The sequence below is a fragment of the Lingula anatina genome, chromosome 3 (genome assembly GCF_051362555.1).
Source record: "Lingula anatina isolate TDL-2025a chromosome 3, LinAna3.0, whole genome shotgun sequence".
Classification (NCBI taxonomy): Eukaryota; Metazoa; Brachiopoda; class Lingulata; order Lingulida; family Lingulidae; genus Lingula; species Lingula anatina.
This window is the reverse complement of record NC_141769.1, coordinates 1,772,611-1,796,160: the sequence shown is the minus strand read 5'-3', so window position 1 is coordinate 1,796,160 and position 23,550 is coordinate 1,772,611. Positions and strand designations below refer to the sequence as shown.

Below are 23,550 nucleotides of genomic sequence, written 5' to 3'. Positions count from 1 at the left end.
AAATAAGCTTTTTTTTTTTGGTAATAATCTCTTAAGAGAATTTAACAGAGTATAGCCATCTATGGAGGTCGCCTGATTCAATGACAACCTCATATCAGAATAATAGTTATAACTGTCGTTTTTGTGGTAAAACAGAATATATATGATATTTCTATGAGCTGTTCACAATGTTTTTATTGTGAAATGCAGATTTCATATGAAGAGTTATCCCTTTAACTGCATTACCATCGCCCCTTTTTTATTGTCTACAATACGACATAGGAGTTAACATTTCACAATATCTGCATTATGAAATCAATTTTAATTGTTTGTCCAAACAAGATCATAATACCAGTGTGAGACCCGTTATGCGCTGTCAGCAGAGACTGGGCGTGTAGATCAAACCTGGTAAATTGATTTTTAAATGCGACATGCGTATTCATTATTTTGTATAGTCATTATATCAATAATATGCTAATCTATATATATTTTTTTATCTATTTATTTGTCTGTTCTATGTTATAGTTACTAATATTGTTATTGATTGTACCTTTGAGTGAAGATGTCTGTCAATAAAGAATCTGAATCTGTATGGAAGACAGCCCCAGAAGACACAGAAACCTGGGCCCCGTATCACGAAAGCTTCGCTATGTTGCGCACGTGCGCTAGCATGGCGAGCGTGCGCTATCCCATATCTCGAAAGCTTCGCAAATCGCGGCCGTGCGCTAATGTATAAATCACAAGTTCTTATGAACTTTGATTTGTGTAGTAGTGATGACATTTAAAACTATTCCATTTTTACACAATAAGTTGGATGTATATCTAGGAAACTTTCATCTCAACACTTCTGTTGGGACAATGCCGGAACCTTGAAATATTACCCCCTGTGATCAACAGGGAAACAACCTATCTCACAACCTATCTCTATTCTGACACAGTGTTATGATGAACAGTTCTCATTAAACTGTTTGCTTTACACTGTCACATAAATTCAGTGTGGCTGGTTTTTAAAATTCATTTCAGTCCTATGAATCTTTTCTGTAAGATTGAGAATCATAAAATGTTTCTTCATTAATGGTTTATGTGGTGGCAGTGCCCAAAATAAGGTCTGCAAAATTTCTTTGAGAAATAAAAACAACAAAGACAAGCTAAATTGCCCATTAGCATCTAAACCCCACAGACAGCTTAGACATAGCCAGTTGGTTAAATTTCAGTGCACTAAAATTAAGGACCAAACTTTAAGAGGTAGGTTTTATTTTCGAACTAATTTTGTTCTTATTGTATACCCTTAATTTATTAGTTTAAGAGTTCAGATACCTTTCTTAATATTTTAATTTCTAAATCTGTCATTCTTTGCTAGTGGTTACAAAATGTTGAATTTGACCAAAAATTTCAAACTTTCTCTGGGAAGCTGTAATTTTGCGATGTGATAGCTACACCATCACAGTTTATCATTTCATAAAAAGGGAAACAGCAGCTGCCCTTTTTAGGGCACACAGGAGAGTTGAACAGCTATACCCACCAAATCCAAGACGCGTTACCCTGGGTAATATATTTTGCACAAACTAATGAAAGTCTAATGGAATGTTTTCAGTTTTAGTTTAAATCATAAGGGGGTGTTGTCTCAATGCTTCAAAACTGGTTTTGAAGAATTTAATCCACATTTCATAATTAATAAAAATGGTGAATATGTGGGTCACGGTAACGTTATTGACGCGGGTACAAAAACTTTTTATAATCATGTAAATAATAACAATATTTTTGCTATTATCCATACACACTTCATTCATGAGGGGCACACCACTTTCACATGCTTTTAAAATGGAATTGACAAACACAGAGGAATAATGCACATATTTTATTTACTGTAACTCTGTCATATGGGACACACACTGAACAAAGTTGATCTAAAGAATGTTCCAGATTGTAGTTTTTTATCAGAAATATAATTTTTTTATTATTATTTTAACACAATAAAGTTCAGTTAAATACAAAATTTAACAAAATGAAGTTCAGTGTAACACAAAGTTCATAATTATAACATTCTTCCTGACATATGTAGACCAATGGTGATATCTGTTCTGTGCTCACTAAGGCATCCACTCTTGGGATTCTGAAAAAAAATCACACAAAGAATCTGTTAACTCTGATAACGAACAATGGATAACCTAAGATCACAAATAGTTTATTGCTTATTCAAACAAAGTACAGTGCATTATGAGTGGCAAACACGCATTACTGAGACACATTTTCTTCACCCATTTTCGGTGCTTCATTGCGTAACGTAAGTGTTGCTAGTAATCCATTATTGCTGTTTTTACAGACGGTTAAATTTTAAACGCACGGAATACAGTGTAGCAGCTTAATTTAAGACAAAACTAAAAAAAAAAGTAATTCAATTTCGATGATTGAGTTTTCGAGAACAAGAGAACATGAATACGGTATCACCGCGTCACCATGTTCAATATGACCTTTAGGGTACGTACGGATAAAATTTAGTCCCAAAATATTACACGTCTCTATACTCCCGTTACCGATAGATACATTAAGGAAAAACGGAAAAAACGTCTTTCTGGATTTAAATACCGATAGATCCGATTTTTTTCTGCTGTCCTATATATTTGCGTTCCTATAGATATGACGTCCTCATAAACCCACGTCCTTTAAATCCGCATACCTATAGATCCACGTATTTTTAGATCCAAATACCGATAGATCCATTACAGGTAGGCCTACACTATTGCTCGAAATGGTTGGTATACTACTCAGTACATAAAATGCACTTCTTTAAAACGGCAGTACGCAGTCAGCAATATATTATTCTACTAGATCGTTTTCACACAATACTCAGTGAAAGAACATAAAAAGAACAAAAGTGTGTTCTATATTTCACAACGCTTAATTACTGTTCTAGCGTCAGAACACTGTTTAAAGCGTTCTCAAAATGCAACATTCGAACACGTAAAAAGTGTTCTGAATTTACATGTCAATGTGTTCTAAACAAAACAAAACAAAAAAGAACATAAAAATGTGTTCTAAATTTCACAACGCAAGTTGATATGGGCCTTTTAGCCGATTACGATGTCAGATAGATGGATCTAGCGGTACCTGGATCTAAAGATACGTGGGTTTATAGGAATCTGTTGGTGGATCTATCGGAACGTAAATTTAACGAGACGTAAATCTATTGAGACGTGTATGTATAGAGACGTATCTATCGGGGCGAATATTTTATTGGGACGTTTATCTATATGGCGGACCCCGACCTTTAGTCCCCCATGTGACACAGACGCAAAACGAAAGTTCAGACGAAGTCACCCTACTTATAGAATGGTAAAAATCAATCGGTACACAAATATGTTGAAACAATTGAAGAAAAATGAAACGAAACTCATTATTTCTCACCTTCATACAAAGAAGATCCCAATAAAAAATCCTGTGACGGTTAAATCGAGGGAATTACACCTGTGCCCTGCATCCTATCTCGACAGCGTCATTGCATGACGTGTTATCAGAATGGGCCACCCGCCAGTTTGAGCTGGTTTTTTTAGTGTGCAAAAGAAGCCATTCGTGTGTAAGACGTCATCAGTTAGTGAGTATGGAAGAAGATCGCTATCGATGTATAATTTTCACGCGGCATTTTAAAGTCGTCTGATAAGAATCGATCTCTGAAGTTTCAGCGTTGCGAACGTTATATTGGGACGCGGTGAAGAAAAATCGACCTTGCTGAGCAATAAATGTGAAATTCTTAAGAAAACTGATATTATCATGGATTTCGTGACACAAACTAACCGACATACTACTTTGGACGATTTAACAGTTTTAATACGGAAAGATAGGATTAGATGAAATTTTCATCGGGGTGGGACACCGCATGTATCGTAAGTTAAGCTAATTTTGTGATCATTTTTCAGTGACTTCAAATAAATTTTTATTTAAATAACCATTTGCACATTCTGTTTATTATATCTTCTTGCAGTAGGTGTATTCCCTGCTTCAATAATTCATTCAAACCCTAAACAAACTGTTCCTAAATAGAGGTAGGGTCGAAATTCCACAAAAAAGGACGCCATTTTGAGGGTAATTTCGATATATTTTCTGCTTTTTCTCTTTTTTTGCTTTTATAACAACATCCTCCTTGCTCATGTAGCTTCTTTGATTTGTTATTGAAACATACACAACGATGTCATGAGAATTTGGTCGGCTATCTAAATTTAAATTACATTCTTGTTATGGTCCCCCCGCAGTGCACCACTAGCAAAGAATGACTGAAATAGTATTGCTTATTGCTAAACTTATTACTAAACAGTTTTGTATTAAAAGATATTGAAATGAATAGAACACTGCATGACAGCAGTGGTATGTGTTACCCTCTCTCTCAATTAAGGAAAAGTTGGGTGAATGGACTTTGAATTTGAGCTGGACTTACATTACACATAATCTTAAAATATTCAATGATAAAATTAATCATTGACAGCTGTACTTGAACTTGTAAGGTTTCTTTCCAGAGCAAATTACTTCATATGTACAAAAAGTTTTGTTTAAAAGTTTGCTCACAGAACCTGAACTTGTACTAGAAAGGTTTCTCCTCCATGCGAATTCTCTCATAAAAAAGCAGACAAATTTCTACTGAATCATTTCAATATTTCATGTGTGACCAAGGAAATTTGTCGCAGTACTTGTAAGGATTCTTTCATGTTGAGAACAAGAATTATTAAGATTTTCTCGTGTGAATTCTTTCATGAGAGGTGCAATGATGTATTCTTCTAAAATATTTGTTACAGAATCTACACTTGTAAGGTTTCTCTACTGTGTGAATTCTTTCATGATTGGTGCGGTTATTTTGTACTGCAAAAGATTTGTCACAGAATCTACACTTGTAAGGTTTCTCTCCTGTGTGAATTCTTTCATGATTGGTGCGGTTATTTTGTACTGCAAAAGATTTGTCACAGAATCTACACTTGTAAGGTTTCTCTCCTGTGTGAATTCTTTCATGATTGGTGCGGTTATTTTGTACTGCAAAAGATTTGTCACAGAATCTACACTTGTAAGGTTTCTCTCCAGTGTGAATTCTTTCATGATTGGCGCAGTTACTTTGTACTGCAAAAGATTTGTTACAGAATCTACACTTGTAAGGTTTCTCTCCAGTGTGAATTCTTTCATGATTGGTGCGGTTATTTTGTACTGCAAAAGATTTGTCACAGAATCTACACTTGTAAGGTTTCTCTCCAGTGTGAATTCTTTCATGATTGGCGCAGTTACTTTGTACTGCAAAAGATTTGTTACAGAATCTACACTTGTAAGGTTTCTCTCCAGTGTGAATTCTTTCATGATTGGCGCAGTTACTTTGTACTGCAAAAGATTTGTCACAGAATCTACACTTGTAAGGTTTCTCTCCAGTGTGAATTCTTTCATGACTGATGCGATGAGATGTTTCGGTAAAAGATTTATCACAGTATTTGCACTTGTAAGGTTTCTCCACTGTGTGAGTTCTTTCATGAGTGGTGCAATGAGACGTTTGGGTAAAAGATTTGTCACAAAATCTACACTTATATGGTTTCTCTCCAGTGTGAATTCTTTCATGAGTGGTGCAATGAGACGTTTCTGTAAAATATTTGTCACAGAATCTACATTTGAAACATTTCTCTCCTTCGTGAATTTTTTCATGACTTTTGCATTTACTCCGATGTGCAAAATATTTGTCACAGAACCTACATTTGTAAGGTTTCTCTCCAGTATGAATTCTTTCATGCTTGGTGCACCTTCCTTGTTCTGTAAAATGTTTGTCGCAGAACTTACACTTGTAAGGTTTATTTACTGTGTGAATTCTTTCATGCCTGGTCCAACTACTTTGATATGTAAAATATTTGTCACAGACCCTACATTTGTAAGGTTTCTCTCCAGTGTGAATTCTTTCATGTATTTTGCAATAACCTTGATCTGTAAAACATTTGTTACAGATCCTACATTTGTAAAGTTTCTCTCCTGTGTGAATTCTTTCATGCCTGGTGCAATCACTTTGTTCTATAAAATATTTGTCGCAGAACCTACACTTGTAAGGTTTCTTTCCTGTATGGATTTTTTCATGCTTAGTGCAATTACCTTTAAGTGTAAAACATTTGCCACAGAATCTACATTTGTTAAGTTTATTTCCTGCATGAATTTTTTCATGAATAGCACAAGAGCGTTTCTGTTTAAATGTTTTGCCACAAAATCTACACGTGTTAGATTTCTCCCCAGTATTCATATTTCTCCCCAGCCATTGTTTTTTGGTTGCTTGAGATGATCCACCACTGAAAATTTTCTTTTTAAAATTAAACCGATTTCCTTTTCCTTTGTGCTGTCCTTTCTCTACACAATTGCAGTCAGCCATAGTTACACCGGTGGTATACACTTCGCTACGAGATAATAGTAGGACCGCTTTGAATAGGACTTACATCCAGGCTTGAAATATCTTTTCTAATAATTTGAAGAACCATTGGAAGAAAAGGTTTTACACGTAGATCCGCCCCGAAGCAGGTGCCCTCAATATTATACTGACTTACTATGTCGTACACAGGGTATTGCGAAGATAATTCTATCCCTTTATTGTTCTTTGTTCCTTTCTCGGCGTCGCCTTTTTGAGTATTTCGGGATATTAATATTGAGATTGCTATACTGGTTAATCCATCCCTCGCTGGTCTCGTTCTAGACCAACTCAGAGAGGGAATAGACTACTTGGCTCCAGTTTTATGTAAAGTTTTCAATGCCATATACATAAGCGGTTGTTTCCCAGAAGCTTGGCGGCTTAGTACCCTAACAATGCTCCACAAAAAGGGAGATAGGACAGACCCCAAAAACTATAGAGGCATTGCTATCTCAAGTAATGTTTGTTAACTTTTTTGTCAAATTCTTAACAGTAGGATCAACAAATTTATTTATAAGAACTGCATTATACCTGAAAACCAAATTGGCTTTACAAAAGGCGCCCGTACCAGTGACCATCTACTAACTTTAAAGACCCTCATAGAAAAATACATAAACAAGGCCTCCAAATCCAAATTTTATGTTTGTTTTGTTGACTTCTCTTCAGCATTTGACACGGTCTGGAGAAATGCCCTACTCCACAAACTCATCCTTTCCAATTTTAGTTCTAAATTTATAAATATAATCCATAGCATGTACAGCTCTACTCAATTCTCTATTATCTGCAACAACAAACTAACCAAACCCATAAATTCCACGGTAGGCGTGAAACAAGGCTGTGTATTAAGTCCCTCCCTTTTCAATCTCTTCCTAAGCGACCTACCTAATATTTTCGATGTTAATAAAGAAAACGACCCTGCCTATTTAAATAACAAACCTGTAAGCTGCCTCATGTATGCTGATGACCTGGTACTCATCTCACAAAGTGCCCAAGGACTTCAACACTCTCTAAACCTACTCCACAATTACTGCACCAAATGGAAACTTATCATCAATATAGCAAAAACCAAAATCATGATATTTAATAAGGCTGGCCATCTCCTAAAAACCAACCAATTTATGTTAGGCACAAATCCAGTAGAAAACACCTCCGAATAATTGTTACCTCGGCCTGACCTTCACTCCATCCGGCAAATTTACCAAGGCCATGGAGGATGTAAAAAATAAAGCACTCAAAGTATTTTTCAAATTAAGAAATCAGCTATTTTCAGCGCCCACAAAAATTGCCTTAAAGTTATTCAAATCACTCCTACTTCCAATCCTTAGCTATGGGTGCGAAATTTGGGCCCCTTACCTACTACGTAATTTGACCATTGAAAAGTTTTTAAATATATGCGAAAAGCCCCCTGCTGAACTCGTCCACCTAAAAACCTGTAAAACCATACTAGGGATTAACAAAAACTCTACTAATCATGCCGCACGTGGTGAGCTAGGCAGCTTCCCCATTCTCATCCAATTACTGTCACTGTCCATCAAATATTGGTGCCACCTGTACAAAACCATATACAATGGTCAGTCTACCTTAGTCACCGATGCTCTGATTGAGAACAGATCCCTATCCTCATCCGGTGTGTTTACATGGTCCTCTGGTATAAAAACTGTACTTAACATGAACAACCTGGGGAATTTATGGTCTAATCCAGTCTCAGTATCTGGTAAGATAGCTCAGACCTTGACCAAAAAGTCTCTGCACTCTGTATATCAGGACCAGTGGGCCACATTGATGAGCAAAACGGGCAGTGATAATAAACTAAGAACCTATGTTAAATTTAAGAAGGAATTTGTGTGTGAAAATTACACCCACATGGCCCCAAAAAATATTACGGCTAACTTCTGCGAATTACGTGTGAGCGCCCACAACCTCTCTATTGAACGGGGCAGGTACTGCAAGCCAAAAATCCCCGCAGAGTTAAGATTGTGCAAACTTTGTGATTCCAATAAAGTAGAAGATGAGTTCCACCTCCTGCTAGAGTGTAAAGCGTATGACTCACTACGTGATTCCTTCAGAGGGCAGCTGTCAGATTTCCTACCCCTGGGCGACCTCAGCAATAATAAACTGTTTAATCTTCTTATGGGTGCCCAAGACATAGACATTCTTAGAATGGTTATGTGTTTTGTAAATAGATGCTTAAAACAAAGAGAACAGGCCCTCTATTAATGCATTGTACTCTCTCCAATGTACTCATTCTAATTCATCACCTTCATGTATAGATTGCCATCATACATTCCTTATATAACTTATTATAAAGTAACTTATTGATATTATGCTACATGTAAACATTGAAATCATGTATATTTATTTATATACCTGTTTGTACTGTTGTAGTTAGATGTAACTGTCTTTGTCTTTGATTGTACCTTATTTGTAAAGGTGTATCAATAAAGAATCCAACGAGCCGCCTTGCGGCAGGTGCCCTCTAACGGGATATTCCGCATTTCGCACCCAAGTTCTCTCCCTGTTGAGGTGGGTAACATAAAAAGTCAATGCAAAAACTTATCAGAAAACGCTAATGCATGTCTGTTCGTAGTAAGTCTAAATTAACTTAGCGTAATATACGTAATAAATAAAATGCAAATTTTTATGCAAGCTTCTCTTGAAGAGCGGCACTCTTTGCCTAAAGGAGATTTATAAACCATAAAGTTGTCTGCCCGTGGCGGTACGATGTTTGCAATAGTATTCCAGTTGCTGGGGTTTGTGTTCGCCGTGGCCGAGCAGCAACATTACAGTGAACGTAAGTATGCTCTTAATTATGACCTTGTGTATGATTCAGAACCAACAAATCTATAATTCATAAATGCACGATCACAGCACAAATTTGGAAAATGTCAAAGATCAAAACCTGCACTTAAGTTGAGAGGTTGATACGTCATTCCATATACTCGACCTCCAGTTATCCTAACAGAAATCGCGCCACGACTCATTCATTCTTTAAACTCTGTCAAGATGGCTGACTGCCAAGATTCGACAGGGGACGATGAACTTTTTTTTCGATATTTATTAGGACCACGTATCGTCCTTTTATTTTTCAAAGTTTTTATTGTTCTCAGATAAGTTCAAGAAGAAGCGATCCATCCACTTAGAAAGGGTTTTTGATTCTACTTTGTGTACCTAAAAGATGTTTAAGTCATAATAACTCTTCGTTTTGGCCAAAAATTGGATTTTCCTGGCGTAAACGGCAATTTTCCCGTACTTACCAATGGTCAAGGACCCCATTCCTGCATTCAAAGTTAGTCCAGGGTTTTTATCCTAAACGCTTGCATGGTTTTTTGTTAAAATCTCTTAAGAATCTCTTAAGAGATTTTAACTGACGGAGCTCTCTCTGACATAGCATATCAAGCGGGGTTTTCTGATGACTTACTTAAAACCGCGGGAAAAGCAGACAACAACAACACTTTATTACGATAAAATAAGATTCATACGATATAATCGTCTTATTGCTCAGAATGCATTTATATCCAAAACGTGTGCAGTTCTGGGCTATTCGTTATCCGACACACTGTACAAAAATTCGCAACTTACGTCTGAGGATTGTGCTATATCTTATCTAGCCACATGTTATTTTGGTCTTGAATGCACGCGAGAATCCGCGTGATGCACCAAAATCCTTGGCAATGAATGACTTGACTACCGGGAAGAAAGGCACCGAAAGCCCTATTGACAAGCACAGTTTTTAGTTTTACTACAATAACAGCCGTTTTAGTGGTAAAATGCAGTATAATATATTTCCGTGTGTTGTTTAGAATGTATTTCTTGCGGAATTTTGAATCTCAAAGGAAGAGTTATTATTGCTTTAAGTAATAGGCTATGCAGTTTTTAAAAAAAGGAGGGTTGACCATACCTGTGATAGTACGACAATATAATTACAAGACTGCAAAAATAAAATAATAAAATCATTTCTTTTAGCTTTCAGCTTTCACTGCAGCTCAAGATATGAGGACATCACCCAGTCTGTGTTAGTTTTTTATCTCAAAGATGGCCCTCTGGTAGGTATACAGGGTTTTATAGAGATCATACTTTTTAAAATCTAAGTTATATATATATATATATATATATATATATATATATTATGAATCCATGATGAATAGTGTACAGACTGGCTGCAGTGGTCCTGGGCTTGATATCAGTGATAGAGCACTGGCACAGTGAACAGGTGCCCTGTGTTTGATCCCTGGTCAAGTCAGGTACTGTACTCTCCCCAACAACCTGATTTAATGGTGGCCACAGTGTAGAGAGTATAGCTAGTATAGACTGCATTTTTCAGCATTTGGGAGGGGGGAGTGTTGGACTGGCTATGGTAGATCTGGGCTCAATAGAATAGTGAGCTCTGCTTTAGTCAGGTATACTGTCCTCAACAATGTTTCAGTGGTGGCATTGGTTCAGGGAATGATGCCATCCATCTTTCTACATTTGAGAGAGGGGGGATACTACACAGAGAAAGTTTTGAGAGGGGGGATACTACACGGGGAAAGTTTTGAGAGAAAGGGGATACTACACGGGGAAAGTTTTGAGAGAAAGAAAGTATACTACACAGGGAAAGTTTTGAGAGAGGAAATACTGCACAAATTTCCACTTCTTTCAAAACTAAAAATCCCTTTCTGCTGTAGACAATCCATTGTCAGCTGTACGACCCTTTCCTTGACACAGCCGAGAGTCGCAAACAGATGACCTACAAGTACCACATTCTGGCCCATCGCCCCAGCATAACCTTCAGCAACAGCACATGGAGGAAAACATTTCAGTTTGATACTGAGGTGGTAAGTATGATGTATTGTTACATCTTTGTCAGGTTATTTGCAGGATAGAGATATATTATACCATAAGCTAGTACGTATATGTGTTTATGATTGCTCAGAAAAAGGTAGTGAAACAGATGTGTTCTTTGTATTTTTTTTTCAATAATCCTTAAGAGGAAAGTGGAATTTTTGTCTTGTTTTTTTTTCTTTCTCTCTAGCTTGATTATAATGATAAACATAATTATTCATTCTCCAGGATTGGGAAGAGATGACTTGGGTGACAACAATTCCAAAAGAAGATATCTCTGATGATGGTAGGGACCTGAGTCAACAGAGAAAGTTTTATAATATTCTGTAGAAATTGTCGTCTGCTAGAAAGAAATATATATCTATATATTTTTATATTTTCAGTTATATGGTAATATATATATATATATATATATATATATATATATATATATATATATATATATATATATATATATATATATATCACCATAAAACTAAAGAAGATAGAATTTGGAAACTTATAAGTGAATAATTTTTATTAATATCATGACTAGTAATGATTTCACATGCTTGAAAATTTCCAGTTGTGGCCAGCAGAGAGCAGTGGTCAGTTATCATAGAACTGGACTCTAACCTGGACCTCTTCACCGTCCATGGGACGCTCTTGGATACATTGACAGGTAAAAGAAAAGGTTTACCAGCAAGAAACAAGGCTGAAAGTTTGCTAAAACTGAAGGTCTGCATACTTACATTTTACACCATGTAAGGTGGTCAGACAAATCTTGTAGTAGACATTGGAAACAATGGTCACAAGTTCTGCAGACAAAATTAAAAAGTTTTTTTAAAAAAATATGTATACAAGAAAATAAGGATGTTTTTCCAGTTTTAGGTCAATGTATTGAAAATTATGTGCAAAAATGTGTTTGAGTGAGTACAGTGACTGAAACCAGTGGTCTTTTTGTTCTTTTGGTGATTTTAGTAGGTATGTTCTAGAATTTTTATTCGTCACATTGTACACAGTTTTAAAAAGTTCTTCATTATTATTATTATTATTATCATTATTGTTGTTGTTGCTATTATTTCAGATCCAATATTTCACTGGGATATGGGACCCAGGGCCTCCCATGTGGCTGGAGACTTGGTGACTGGACAGATGACCCTTGTCCACACCCCATGTGAAAGTGACCATGTGTTAATCATGTTACAAACACAATATGGTGGGTCGTCATAAAATGTGTGAGTGTTATGTAAATATTGTATTAATGTAAAAACCTTAATAGAAATATTTCTGCAAAATTATTTATTATTACTTTACAATAAGTAAACGGATAAAAATATTAAAAAATTGTATAAATTCAGTAAATTTCTGAGATATACCGGGGGGGTATATATATATTTTTAGGTTCTCTTCTGGGGCCCAGCACTGCCCCCTATAAAACTGTGGAGAGTGTCACATGGTACAATATGACGGAGGCGCTGTGTATCGATGGAAGTGGTCAGTTTATACCTGCACATGGAAGACTTGAGACAATTGAATTAACAAGATATAGTACACAATTACCTTAATAAGATGTTTTCATTATTTTCATTTCAAATTTTGCTCAAAGATTCTCAACTAAAATGGCTAGTATAAGTAAATTTGTTGTATGGCACTTGGACACAAATAAACCTTTCTTCTCCATCAAATAGAAAAGTGCTGAAATGGCAGCAATTATTTATTTGTTTATTTATTTGTTTATTTATTTATTGATAATTTTCAGCCTGCAGTGGCCTTACTGTATATGACATGGTACTGACCAATGACCACCTGATCATCCTGACCAACAGAGGTCTCTATGTGAGTAACCAGATGACCAGTGTTAACAACAGCCACACACAGCTGACCTATACCAGAGTGGACAATGGGACAGAGCTGGAGGTAGTCTCACCTGGATGAGTGGTTCTAGAAGTTGTTAATTGACTTTCTGTAGATAAGTGGTTCTAGAAGTTGTTAATTGACTTAGATGACTGGTTCTACAAGTTGTTAAATGACTTAGATGACTGGTTCTAGAAGTTGTTAATTGACTAAGATGAGTGGTTCTAGAAGTTGTTAATTGACTTAGATGACTGGTTCTAGAAGTTGTTAATTGACTTAGATGAGTGGTTCTAGAAGTGGTAAATTGACTTAGATGACTGGTTCTAGAAGTTGTTAATTGACTTAGATGACTGGTTCTACAAGTTGTTAAATGACTTAGATGACTGGTTCTAGAAGTTGTTAATTGACTTAGATGACTGGTTCTAGAAGTTGTTAATTGACTTAGATGAGTGGTTCTACAAGTTGTTAATTGACTTAGATGAGTGGTTCTAGAAGTTGTTAATTGACTAAGACCCCATTCCCAGAGATTAGATCGATCCAACTAGATCGACCTAACTCCCTGGGGGTTCACACTAAATTGCTGTTAGCTGAGTACGCACGGTGGATAATTACCCCTTACAGCTTTTAGTAGGTGGGACAGACGCTTAAGCCGGCTAAGCTTGCAGTAATCTAGTGAGACTCCCCACAGGGATAGATTGATCTAAAATCTGTAGGAATGGGGTCTTAGATGATCAGTTCTAAAAGTTGTTAATTGACTTAGATGAGTGGTTCTAGAAGTTGTTATTTATTATTTATTTTATTATTTGTTTTTATTGTATTGAAGGGTGTTTGTATATTTTGCATTTTAGAGTCACTGTATTGCTGATGAATCTTCACATCTTTACTACAGCGAAGTGTGTTCAAGACAATTGGATGAAAAAGTGAAAGGTATGTTAATGACAATTGTGAAAAGGATGCTGTACACGTTAAGCATTAGCTATATCTAAAATTGAGATGTAGAAATTGTTGAGATAAAGAGGGAAAGGTATTGACATTGCCATACATTTTGTTTCAAATTTTTCAGATGATGTAGTACTTGTCAAATGTCTTCACAATAGCTCATCTTCTTTGGAGGTATATTACCTTTGAGCTTTCTTCAGAGGTTAACCTAACAATAACTTTTCAATTGTTTATTCAAATCTCAAAAGCATTTTAGGTTAACATACTTTGTTTTACATTTTGATTTGTTTACTTATATGAACATTTAATTTGGTGACATTTATGCAGCTGCTATTTTGATTCAGTTACATATTGTTATAGGAGCAAATGTGATAATATATAAAGTTTTTGTTTTGTTATTTCAAATAGCTGATTGTTAAAATTTGTTTCCTTGTTGTCATGTGTCAGTTAATTACAGATGATATACCCCATCATTGTTAATATATGTCATTACATCATTCATTGAGCAGTTTTTTTTCAGTAAAATTTATAAGAGTGCTTTCGGTTTTTATTCATTTTTCAAGAAAAAAATTGAAATGGGTTAAGAGAATTTGAGTATATATATATTAGATGCTTATCATGTTATAGTAATTAAATATTTTATTACTAAATTCAACCCTAAGCAGTCATGATTTATCAGGTGCTGCATAATTGTTCAGTGTTAGAAATTCATTCTCAGCATAAACTGTTTCAGTCTTTGGTTTTGATAAGTAAAGCGCCCTTCACAGACTGGACAAAGCCACTGTCCGGCATTCAGAGTGGTCAGGAGGAAAGCCTGGTGGACGTTACCTATCAGAGTCACATGGGTGCTATTTCTGCACTCACAGAGGTAGGAGAGAATGCTGTTTACAGTACAACCCTTTCAACTGGTCTTATAAATAAGCTGTCAGTGTGTGCAGTCCTATAAATGAGCTGTCAGTGTGTGCAGTCCTATAAATGGGCTGTCAGTCTGTGCAGTCCTATAAATGAGCTGTCAGTGTGTGCAGTCCTATAAATGAGCTCTCAGTGTGTGCAGTCCTATAAATGAGCTGTCAATGTGTGCAGTCCTATAAATAAGCTGTCAGTGTGTGCAGTCCTATAAATAAGCTGTCAATGTGTGCAGTCCTATAAATAAGCTGTCAGTGTGTGCAGTCCTATAAATAAGCTGTCAGTGTGTGCAGTCCTATAAATAAGCTGTCAGTGTGTGCAGTCCTATAAATGAGCTGTCATTGTGTGCAGTCCTATTAATAAGCTGTCAGTCTGTGCAGTCCTATAAATAAGCTGTCAGTGTGTGCAGTCCTATAAATGAGCTGTCAGTGTGTGCAAGGGAGGAAATGTCAAACTGTAACTTGTATATACTCCTTGGCATTCATCCAACTTTTTCGGTTTTTATTAATAGTTACATTTTTCTTTTCCCTGTTTTTTTATGATTTCCACTGTTGCTTTATATCAGCCATTTTCTCTTTTCCTCTCTCTTTTTAATGGCTCTTGACTTTTACTTTTTTGCTTCACTTTCACTTTTGCATGTATTTTCACTTTCATATTGATATAATACTTTTACTCATTGCTTTCAGAGAATGGGTAGCTATACAGTCACCACATATGTACTGAATAGCAGCCTTGCTTTTGATGCTGGCCATTGCTTCCCACCTTTCACTTTTCCTGAAACCTTCCAAGTGAAAAGTTTGACCTTTGACCCCATCACAGGTGTCCTTTACGTTCTGGGAAATCAGGTCTGTTATAGGGTGATTTTTTTTCTTGTAAAAGGTATATATTGCCTCACACTTAAGTTTTCCAGATTCTTAAAAAAACACCCACTTTCATCTGATTCTCTGAAAAAGTGAGGTTTAGAAATAATAGCTAGGGTAGAAAAATTAAGAAACAAGGAATTTTAATTTTTTGAGTCAGCTTTTTGGGTACTAGTAATATTATCACCACATGCTGTTAAAAACATGTTTATTGTGCTAATAGCCAAATTTCATAAAATGAAAATCCTCAAATATTTATTTTCATATAAATTGTGTCTTTGTAATAGGTGTGGGTGTCTTACAATGGGATCTCTCACTTCCAACATATGTTAACCCTGGGTGGTCAGCACGGCCAAGTGGACAGTGTCCAGTTCAGTCATAACACTGGGTCATTGCTGATGAAGACCACTACTGGGACCATCCTGTACGGGAAAACTGGTGAGTGGAGGTTGGTGGTGGTGGTGGTGGTGGTGGGGGGGGGGGGGCATTCCGGGCCTGCCCCCATGTTTCATATCTTCCCCTGTGTAAAAGTTTTAATCGTTTTCATTTTTAGCATGGTGTATGGTAATGAATCCATTGTATATTGTCACTTTATCAAATCGGAAAGATACTTACATCTTCATTGTAAATTTAGCAATAACACCTGTGCAAAATTGGTCAGTAGATCTGCTGATGAATACTGACAAATAGATTGAAATTTTGACACAGGAAATGTAATCTGCCCATAATCTGCCTTCTTCTGCCACATTCAGTGCTGTTCAAGAGGGACGTCAGAGTGACATTGAAACTCTTCTTATAAGTACAATCTTAAATTGTTAGTTTGTCACAAAAAGAACCATTTACCATCCAGTCAGTTTACCAAACTGAAGAACTTATTTCAACAAGTGTCTACAATGCTGTAAGATAGCAAAGTAAAACAAAAAATCATCTTGTTACCACAGGGATATCCAGACTTGCAGTAGTTCACGAGGCAACACAAAGTGAGCAGTCCAACATCACAACAATACAGGCCAGTCACGTGGGAACAATGTACAGAGTGTGGGTGGACAGCAGCACATTGGAGTTACACAGACAGAAAATTGATGTCCAGCAGAAAATGATGGTGAGATTGGATTGGCTGGAGAATTAGGTCAACTTCCAAATATGGCAAGAAAGCCACGCCCACCTGGATTACAGCAATTTGAACTGTTCATCAAACATAACAGAAATATTTTAGACAACTTTTAAGTAAATATTTAATCACCAACAGGATATATGATTTCTTGCATGGTCTGTTTCTTTTTAATTTTGTGAATTTTGTTGTGACAGGTCTTTTATATAATTGGCGATTGTTTAAAAGACATTTTTTGATAAAATAATTTGTGCGTGTGTTTCAGAGTCTAGATTGGTCATTCAGCCGCCCACTGGCCATCCAGTATCTGAGTGACAGTGAGGTGGTCATTTTTGAACATGTGGCAGAAGGAGAGATACCCACCCAAGCAGTGCCCAGGTTTTCTGATTCCAATGTTGGCCAAGCTTTTAGTCTGAAGTAAGAGTTTTATGGCTGTTACGTTAAAATTGAAAGTATAGCAGTGCCACCAAGTATGAAATTGCACAATGTCATTATCCTTATAAAAAGCATAACAACTCTTTTTACGAGATTCATATTTCACAAAAATATATAGTAAACAACTCATAGAGAAAGTATTTTATTTTACAACCAAAAGGACAGTATTCTGAAATCTGTTCTTTCCATTGGACCATGTGACCTCCATAAGCACATTATTTCAGCCTTGCCATAACTTAAACGGGAGGGGGCATTTTTCACCAAACTTTATTTTTGAAATGTTCTTCTTCAGGAAGGGTGGCAGTGGTATAATCCATCATGTGATCTATCCTGCTGAGCCATGGTCTGGCTTTGTTAGCAGAGTTTTGTTGAGAGTGAGGGAACCCTTCCACCATGAATCTATGGGGGAATCTCCAGCACAAGCATTCAACTTAGGTTTATATCCTAATTTTCAAATTGTTTTTGATGTTTCGTCCTAATTACCTGTTATTTTTAAGTACTGATGCTATAACAGGTGAATGAATTATCACCTGTATTTTGTCACAGCATTCCATATGCCCTGAAAGATCCATTAGTGTCTGAAATTAAAACAGCTAGACAAAGGTTTTTTATTTTTTCATTTTGATTTGCATATAATTTCAGAAAATATACATGTATACCCCTTATTTTAAAGTTATATATAAAACATCTGACATTTTCAGTACCAAAAGTCTGTTGATAAGCTTATTGAGATAAAGCAACTTTTTGTGTAATTTTCCAGGAATTGTTCCAGTGAATGCCAATGGTTCTGAGGTCATGCTGACACTGACAGGTGGCCAAGGTAATAATCACTTCCCTCTGTGGCTGGTCAAATTTAGATATATTAAGTAACTTAATGTAAGAGGACTGAAATTCAAGTATACTATAATCTTCTGTTGTTGAGATTAGATGAGTCTTTATTGTCCATTTCAGCTGGGTAGATTAGGAAATTTAATTCAGGCACTGTGCATTGTGACCATTCCACATTGATGATCTTACACACACACACACACACACACACACACACACACACACACACACACACACACACACACTATGAACTTCACACACACAGACATCTCACATGTAAATGCATTTCCCTTTCTTTTGACACTCAGAAAACAGCACAGGTTGGGTAACAAGTGACATAGGAAAGACGGCCATTGTAGTGGGTCACCCCAATGTCCTGATACTGGATGTGGTCAATGACACGGTGGCCACTGGTCATCCTGTCCTGGCTGTGAGAGAGGAGGTTCAGGTGCTGACTAGGGCCTGGTATATGATGAACCTGGGGAATAGCAGCAGTGAGGTGAGTGTGTGCTTGTGTACGTGTGTGTGTTTGTGAGTGTGTTTGTGCATCTTTGTGTGTGTGTATGCGTGTGTGTGTGTGCACTGTATGTCTGTCTTTCTGGGAGGACTGGGACTTACATGTAGAAGATGAAGGTTTGCATGAGGTGGGATGTCAATGATTATTAAGGAAACTGGAGATGGTATTGACATGATGAGTATTTAAAGGTTGAACCCCCTGCTGCCACAGAAACATAGTTTTTTTTATTTATGTATTCATGTATTAACCTTGTTGTTTCTTCACTAATCCTCAGTCTGCCTGGTATGTGAAAGAGGACAGATGTCGCCATGCTCTGATGACAGATACCAAGCTAAACGGCAGATCTGTGGTAGCCCTGGACTTGGGAGATAACTTCACTGTCAAAGCTGAAGTGGAGTTTATAACATCAGGTTGGTCAGCAACTGAAGTATTATTTTTTTAAAAATTGTGTACTCATTTGGTTGAATAGTATATTGTAATGATGGTTTCCATTCAGCATAATTTTCATTTTATATTGCAACTTCTTTATTTTTCTCATGTGATTTTTTGTGCAAGATGACATTTTTTCTGTATCTTTTCATGGTAATACTTTAGAATATTGATAAAAAGTAATAAAATTTTGTTACAATAATGAATTCACATATGGTGTATTTACTCCTATATGTCAGTTGGTCAAGAGGAGCAGTATGGGTCACTGCTGGAAGTGACCAGTTCTAATGCCATACTTTTTGCCACACATACGCAGTCCTTGGTCAAAGGATCTGGACTCTCTGTCCTGTTAGAAAACGAGGAATTTAGAAAGGTTTGGAAAAGTTAAAAAATAAATGAGAAATAAAAGAGAAACTTAAAAGTGTCAGGGAGTGACATGTACTGACAGTAATGAAATTTAGAAATTTATGTTGTTGCAGTAATTTAATATATAATATGTTTGAGAATGTTTGGCATGATATTTGAAATATCTTATGATAGCATTTATTATATAAATACTTAATTATAAATTATTCAGTACTTATTTATAACACATTTCCCAATTACTATATAGGGTGTGACTACCCTGACGTTCTACATACCTACTGCCTCGCTGCTGTGTGAGAAGACATCATACACTGTCACTGCACAGGCGTGTTGTCCTGGCAACAAGTTCTTGGTTTTTCACTACCCTACATTAATCACTGATGAGGATTACTTAACAGGGGACCCACAAGATGCCAAGGGGATAAAACTGCTTTCTGACCTACCGGTAGGCTAATTTTAGATTTTACTTGGTATTTTCTTCAAGGTGTTTATCTGGAGTCTAAACATTTCTTGGCACAAGTACCCCTTTGCATGATAAAGTTTTCAGCACATCATGTATGAACAAAATATACACCGTTTCAAATTTTATGATTTCCTTTCGCATATGACTTTAACAGAAATATATTGTGTTCTTGAAAAGAAATATTCTAAATGTTCAGAAATTATAATTGAAAACACATTTCAGGATTAAAATGTCAAGTTATCATAGATTGTATGGACATTTTTTTCAGCCAAACTACCGCCCTCCATCCCAGCTCGGTATAGCCATCCCCCTGACAGCTAACATGTACCATGCCGACCCCAGCAAACCTAGGGAAAAGAATACATATCAAATATCAAAGCAGTCTGGGAAATACAAGCAGTGTGCAGGAAAGACAACCAGAGATGAGTGTGGCTGCACCAGGGCCATGAAGTTGTCTAACCTGGTCAAGTTTTCTGACTGCAAGGAAAGGGTGAGCTCATGGATTTGCTGTATTGTTATCTTACACATTCTGTACAGCACAATGTTGTATTCTCACCTAACACATTCTATACAGCACAATGTTGTATTCTCACCTAACAGATTCTATACAGCACAATGTTGTATTCTCACCTAAGACATTCTATACAGCACAATATTGTATTCTCACCTAAGACATTCTATACAGCACAATGTTGTATTCTCACCTAACATATTCCTAATACATTCTATACAGCACAATGTTGTATTCTCACCTAACACATTCTATACAGCACAATGTTGTATTCTCACCTAACACATTCTATACAACACAATGTTGTATTCTCACCTAACACATTCTATACAACACAATGTTGTATTCTCACCTAACACATTCTATACAACACAATGTTGTATTCTCACCTAACATATTCTATACAGCACAATATTGTATTCTCACCAAACATTCAATTCTCAAAATTTTGTCTTCACCAACCAATTCCAAACTTCACAAAATTTTCCACTTAGAACATAAATGTTTATTTAGGTTGTCAGTGCTATAGATATTGAATGTATACCCATCTTTTTATTCCAGGTCTATAGCTTACATCACCCAGCCCATCTAGACCTGAACTTTAGCATTGAACAGGAAGGAAAGCCAGAACGTCTTCTCCGGGAACCTTACATCTACAGGGTATATGAACTCAATGACAGGGTGGACTACTCTGTCTCTAGTAAGTGGTCGGCAGTGAATTGTTATGGCCCAAATTAGAGATGATATGAGTTCTCAGTTGATTACTTATTTCATCCAGTTTGAGATGTAAAAAAGAGATAAATGTATTGAGTGATCATTTCACTTGTTTGTTTGCATTTATTTATTTTCATGCCATAACAGAGTTGATATGATTTTTTTACATATATGCAATAAACTTAATCCACTTGGGGTCCTTCTTTTGGTGATGAGACCTTTTTAGTTTATTTGTGTTTGTCAACAATTTTCTTTTTCAAATGACAATACAAAGCACCATACATAATATTGCCAGTCTTGTTCTGTTAGCTACAATGACTCCTATGTTGACCCACATCAGACATTACGATAAGATCAAGAACTCCACCATATGGTATGCTGCCGAGGGAACTGAGCTCATTCTTACTGTAAGTATTCCCAGGTTAACAATAATAAAGAGAATCAAGACCATGTTCTAAATAAATGGAATGGACCTCTTCTTGCACTTCTACATTTCTGATGAAAAAAAAGAATTAAGGACTGCTTCAGTCAAGTTTTTTGATTTTTTTAAAATATGTTTTCTAGATCTCAGTGATAGTGTTACATTTAAGAAGAGACAGTTTTAATAACAAACAAATAAGTTTTCATAATGATATTTAACTTTGAAGATCTCTCTGATATAATTGTATTCAAAGTTAAATCTGGAGAGAGGAGTACAATATTTGTCAATAAATTTGTTTCAGGGCACTGGTTTATATCACATGCGAGTCTCTTTGATACATGGGATGTCTTTTTGTGACCTGGAGGCTGAATTGCAGGTAAGACTAAACATTGTCCCTCTTTGATACATGGGATGTCTTTTTGTGACCTGGAGGCTGAATTGCAGGTAAGGCTTCACATTGTCCCTCTTTGATACATGGGATGTCTTTTTGTGACCTGGAGGCTGAATTGCAGGTAAGACTAAACATTGTCCCTCTTTGATACATGGGATGTCTTTTTGTGACCTGGAGGCTGAATTGCAGGTAAGGCTTCACATTGTCCCTCTTTGATACATGGGATGTCTTTTTGTGACCTGGAGGCTGAATTGCAGGTAAGGCTTCACATTGTCCCTAAGGCCTCATTCACAGCAGACTAAGACTAGAAAATATTCATATAACTCCCATCACTGCATGTCTTTTAAATAACTTTGGCTTTAAATTTGCACTTTTTTGTACACTTGAAGAAGTAAAACAAAGAAAATGGAGCTTGTCCAAGTCTTTTAAGGTGAGACCAATGATATGTAACTTAAACACAGCAAAAATTTACACCACACTAAGACTAGAAAATATTCAGATAACTCTTGTACAAGTCTTAAAGGTGAGATCTACAATATGCAACTTTAACACAGCTAAAGTTAACACCACACAATATGTCTGTAATCTTATTGTTTTATTTCTAGGTGTATGTGATTGGGTCACCTATCCCGTACCCTGTGATGTACATGATAAACCTAGGTGGCGGCACTGTACTGCTGGGGATCTTGTTCCTGGTGTACCTGGTCTACCTCCACGGACACCACACCTTCAGGGAGAGGAAACTAGGACCTCTGTGTAAGGAGCTGCATGATCCTATCTTCAGAGAGGAGAGGAGAAACCTTCATGATTGAGACCATATGCACTCAGAGCTCCATGTCCCAGTCTTTGAGACAGAAAGCATCTGTATGTGAATGTAGACAATGAAAATATTGACTTTTTTAAAGAGCCACATTCTCCAGTCTTTAAGACAGAAAGCATCTGCATATGAATGTAGACAATGGAAATGTTGACTTTTTAAAGAGCCACATTCTCCAGTCTTTGAGACAGAAAGCATCTGTATGTGAATATAGACAATGAAAATATTGAATTTTTTTAAAGAGCCACATTCTCCAGTCTTTAAGACAGGGAAGAGGTGAAAAGTTTGAACATTGCTTGGAATTAAGTGGGGTAGTCACTGGCAAGCAAATGTTCCATTTGTGTTAAGAAAAAGATATTTGCTTGACCAATGCAGCACTGAAAATTGTTTGTTCAAGTATTGAAATAAAATGTTGAAAAATCAGTACAATATTAAAAAGTCAGTAAATGTTATTCAGATATTGAAATATAATGTTACACTAGAAAAAACCTAAAGCAATGTTGAAAATTGTCTTTAAGTATTGAAACTCATGCAAAAAAGTACAAATGAGAAATTGTTTGAACAAATATTGAATATGAGGAAATGATAGAGGAGCAAGATAGATCTGCTAAAGATAGATCTGCTAGACCAATGGACCATTAAAAATTTTTTTTTTTTCAAATATTGAAATGTTAAAAAGTCAGTTAAAAATTTATTTAGATGTCGAAATGTTAAAAAACAGCTAAAATTTTTATTCAGATATTAAAATAAAATGTTACTCCCCCCCCCCCCCCCCGCCCCAAAAAAATGGTGTTGATGAA

The 23,550-nt window shown here is 36.2% G+C and overlaps 2 protein-coding genes across 2 annotated transcripts; one reads left to right on the top strand and one right to left on the bottom strand.

Annotated features, from left to right (window-relative positions):
* Window positions 1-1,705: 1,705 nt before the first annotated feature.
* Window positions 1,706-6,667, bottom strand: LOC106155764 (uncharacterized). Its single transcript, XM_087009418.1, has 2 exons — window positions 3,246-6,667; window positions 1,706-2,450 (listed from the first exon to the last, which is right to left on the bottom strand). The coding sequence occupies exon 1, from the start codon at window positions 6,350-6,352 to the stop codon at window positions 4,694-4,696; it is 1,659 nt and encodes a 552-aa protein (XP_086865544.1). The 5' UTR covers window positions 6,353-6,667; the 3' UTR covers window positions 1,706-2,450; window positions 3,246-4,693.
* Window positions 6,668-8,820: 2,153 nt separating this feature from the next.
* On the top strand, window positions 8,821-23,188 carry LOC106155757 (cation channel sperm-associated auxiliary subunit beta-like). Its single transcript, XM_087009406.1, has 26 exons — window positions 8,821-9,176; window positions 10,349-10,428; window positions 11,050-11,199; window positions 11,435-11,492; window positions 11,772-11,867; window positions 12,273-12,404; window positions 12,590-12,682; window positions 12,948-13,105; window positions 13,891-13,969; window positions 14,106-14,155; window positions 14,715-14,849; window positions 15,574-15,732; window positions 16,035-16,185; window positions 16,689-16,849; window positions 17,124-17,275; window positions 17,586-17,728; window positions 18,054-18,113; window positions 18,430-18,620; window positions 18,913-19,048; window positions 19,307-19,440; window positions 19,681-19,878; window positions 20,165-20,386; window positions 20,969-21,107; window positions 21,431-21,528; window positions 21,844-21,918; window positions 22,539-23,188. The coding sequence occupies exons 1-26, from the start codon at window positions 9,107-9,109 to the stop codon at window positions 22,743-22,745; spliced, it is 3,327 nt and encodes a 1,108-aa protein (XP_086865532.1). The 5' UTR covers window positions 8,821-9,106; the 3' UTR covers window positions 22,746-23,188.
* The last annotated feature ends 362 nt before the right edge of the window (window positions 23,189-23,550 follow it).

Coding starts and splice junctions, on each gene's coding strand:
- LOC106155757 (XM_087009406.1), top strand. CDS start 9,107: ATGTTTGCAATAGTATTCCAGTTGCTGGGGTTTGTGTTCGCCGTGGCC. Junction 16,186..16,688: donor CATCCTGTACGGGAAAACTG/GTGAGTGGAGGT, acceptor TTGTTACCACAG/GGATATCCAGACTTGCAGTA. Junction 21,108..21,430: donor GGTGGACTACTCTGTCTCTA/GTAAGTGGTCGG, acceptor TTGTTCTGTTAG/CTACAATGACTCCTATGTTG.
- LOC106155764 (XM_087009418.1), bottom strand. CDS start 6,352: ATGGCTGACTGCAATTGTGTAGAGAAAGGACAGCACAAAGGAAAAGGA.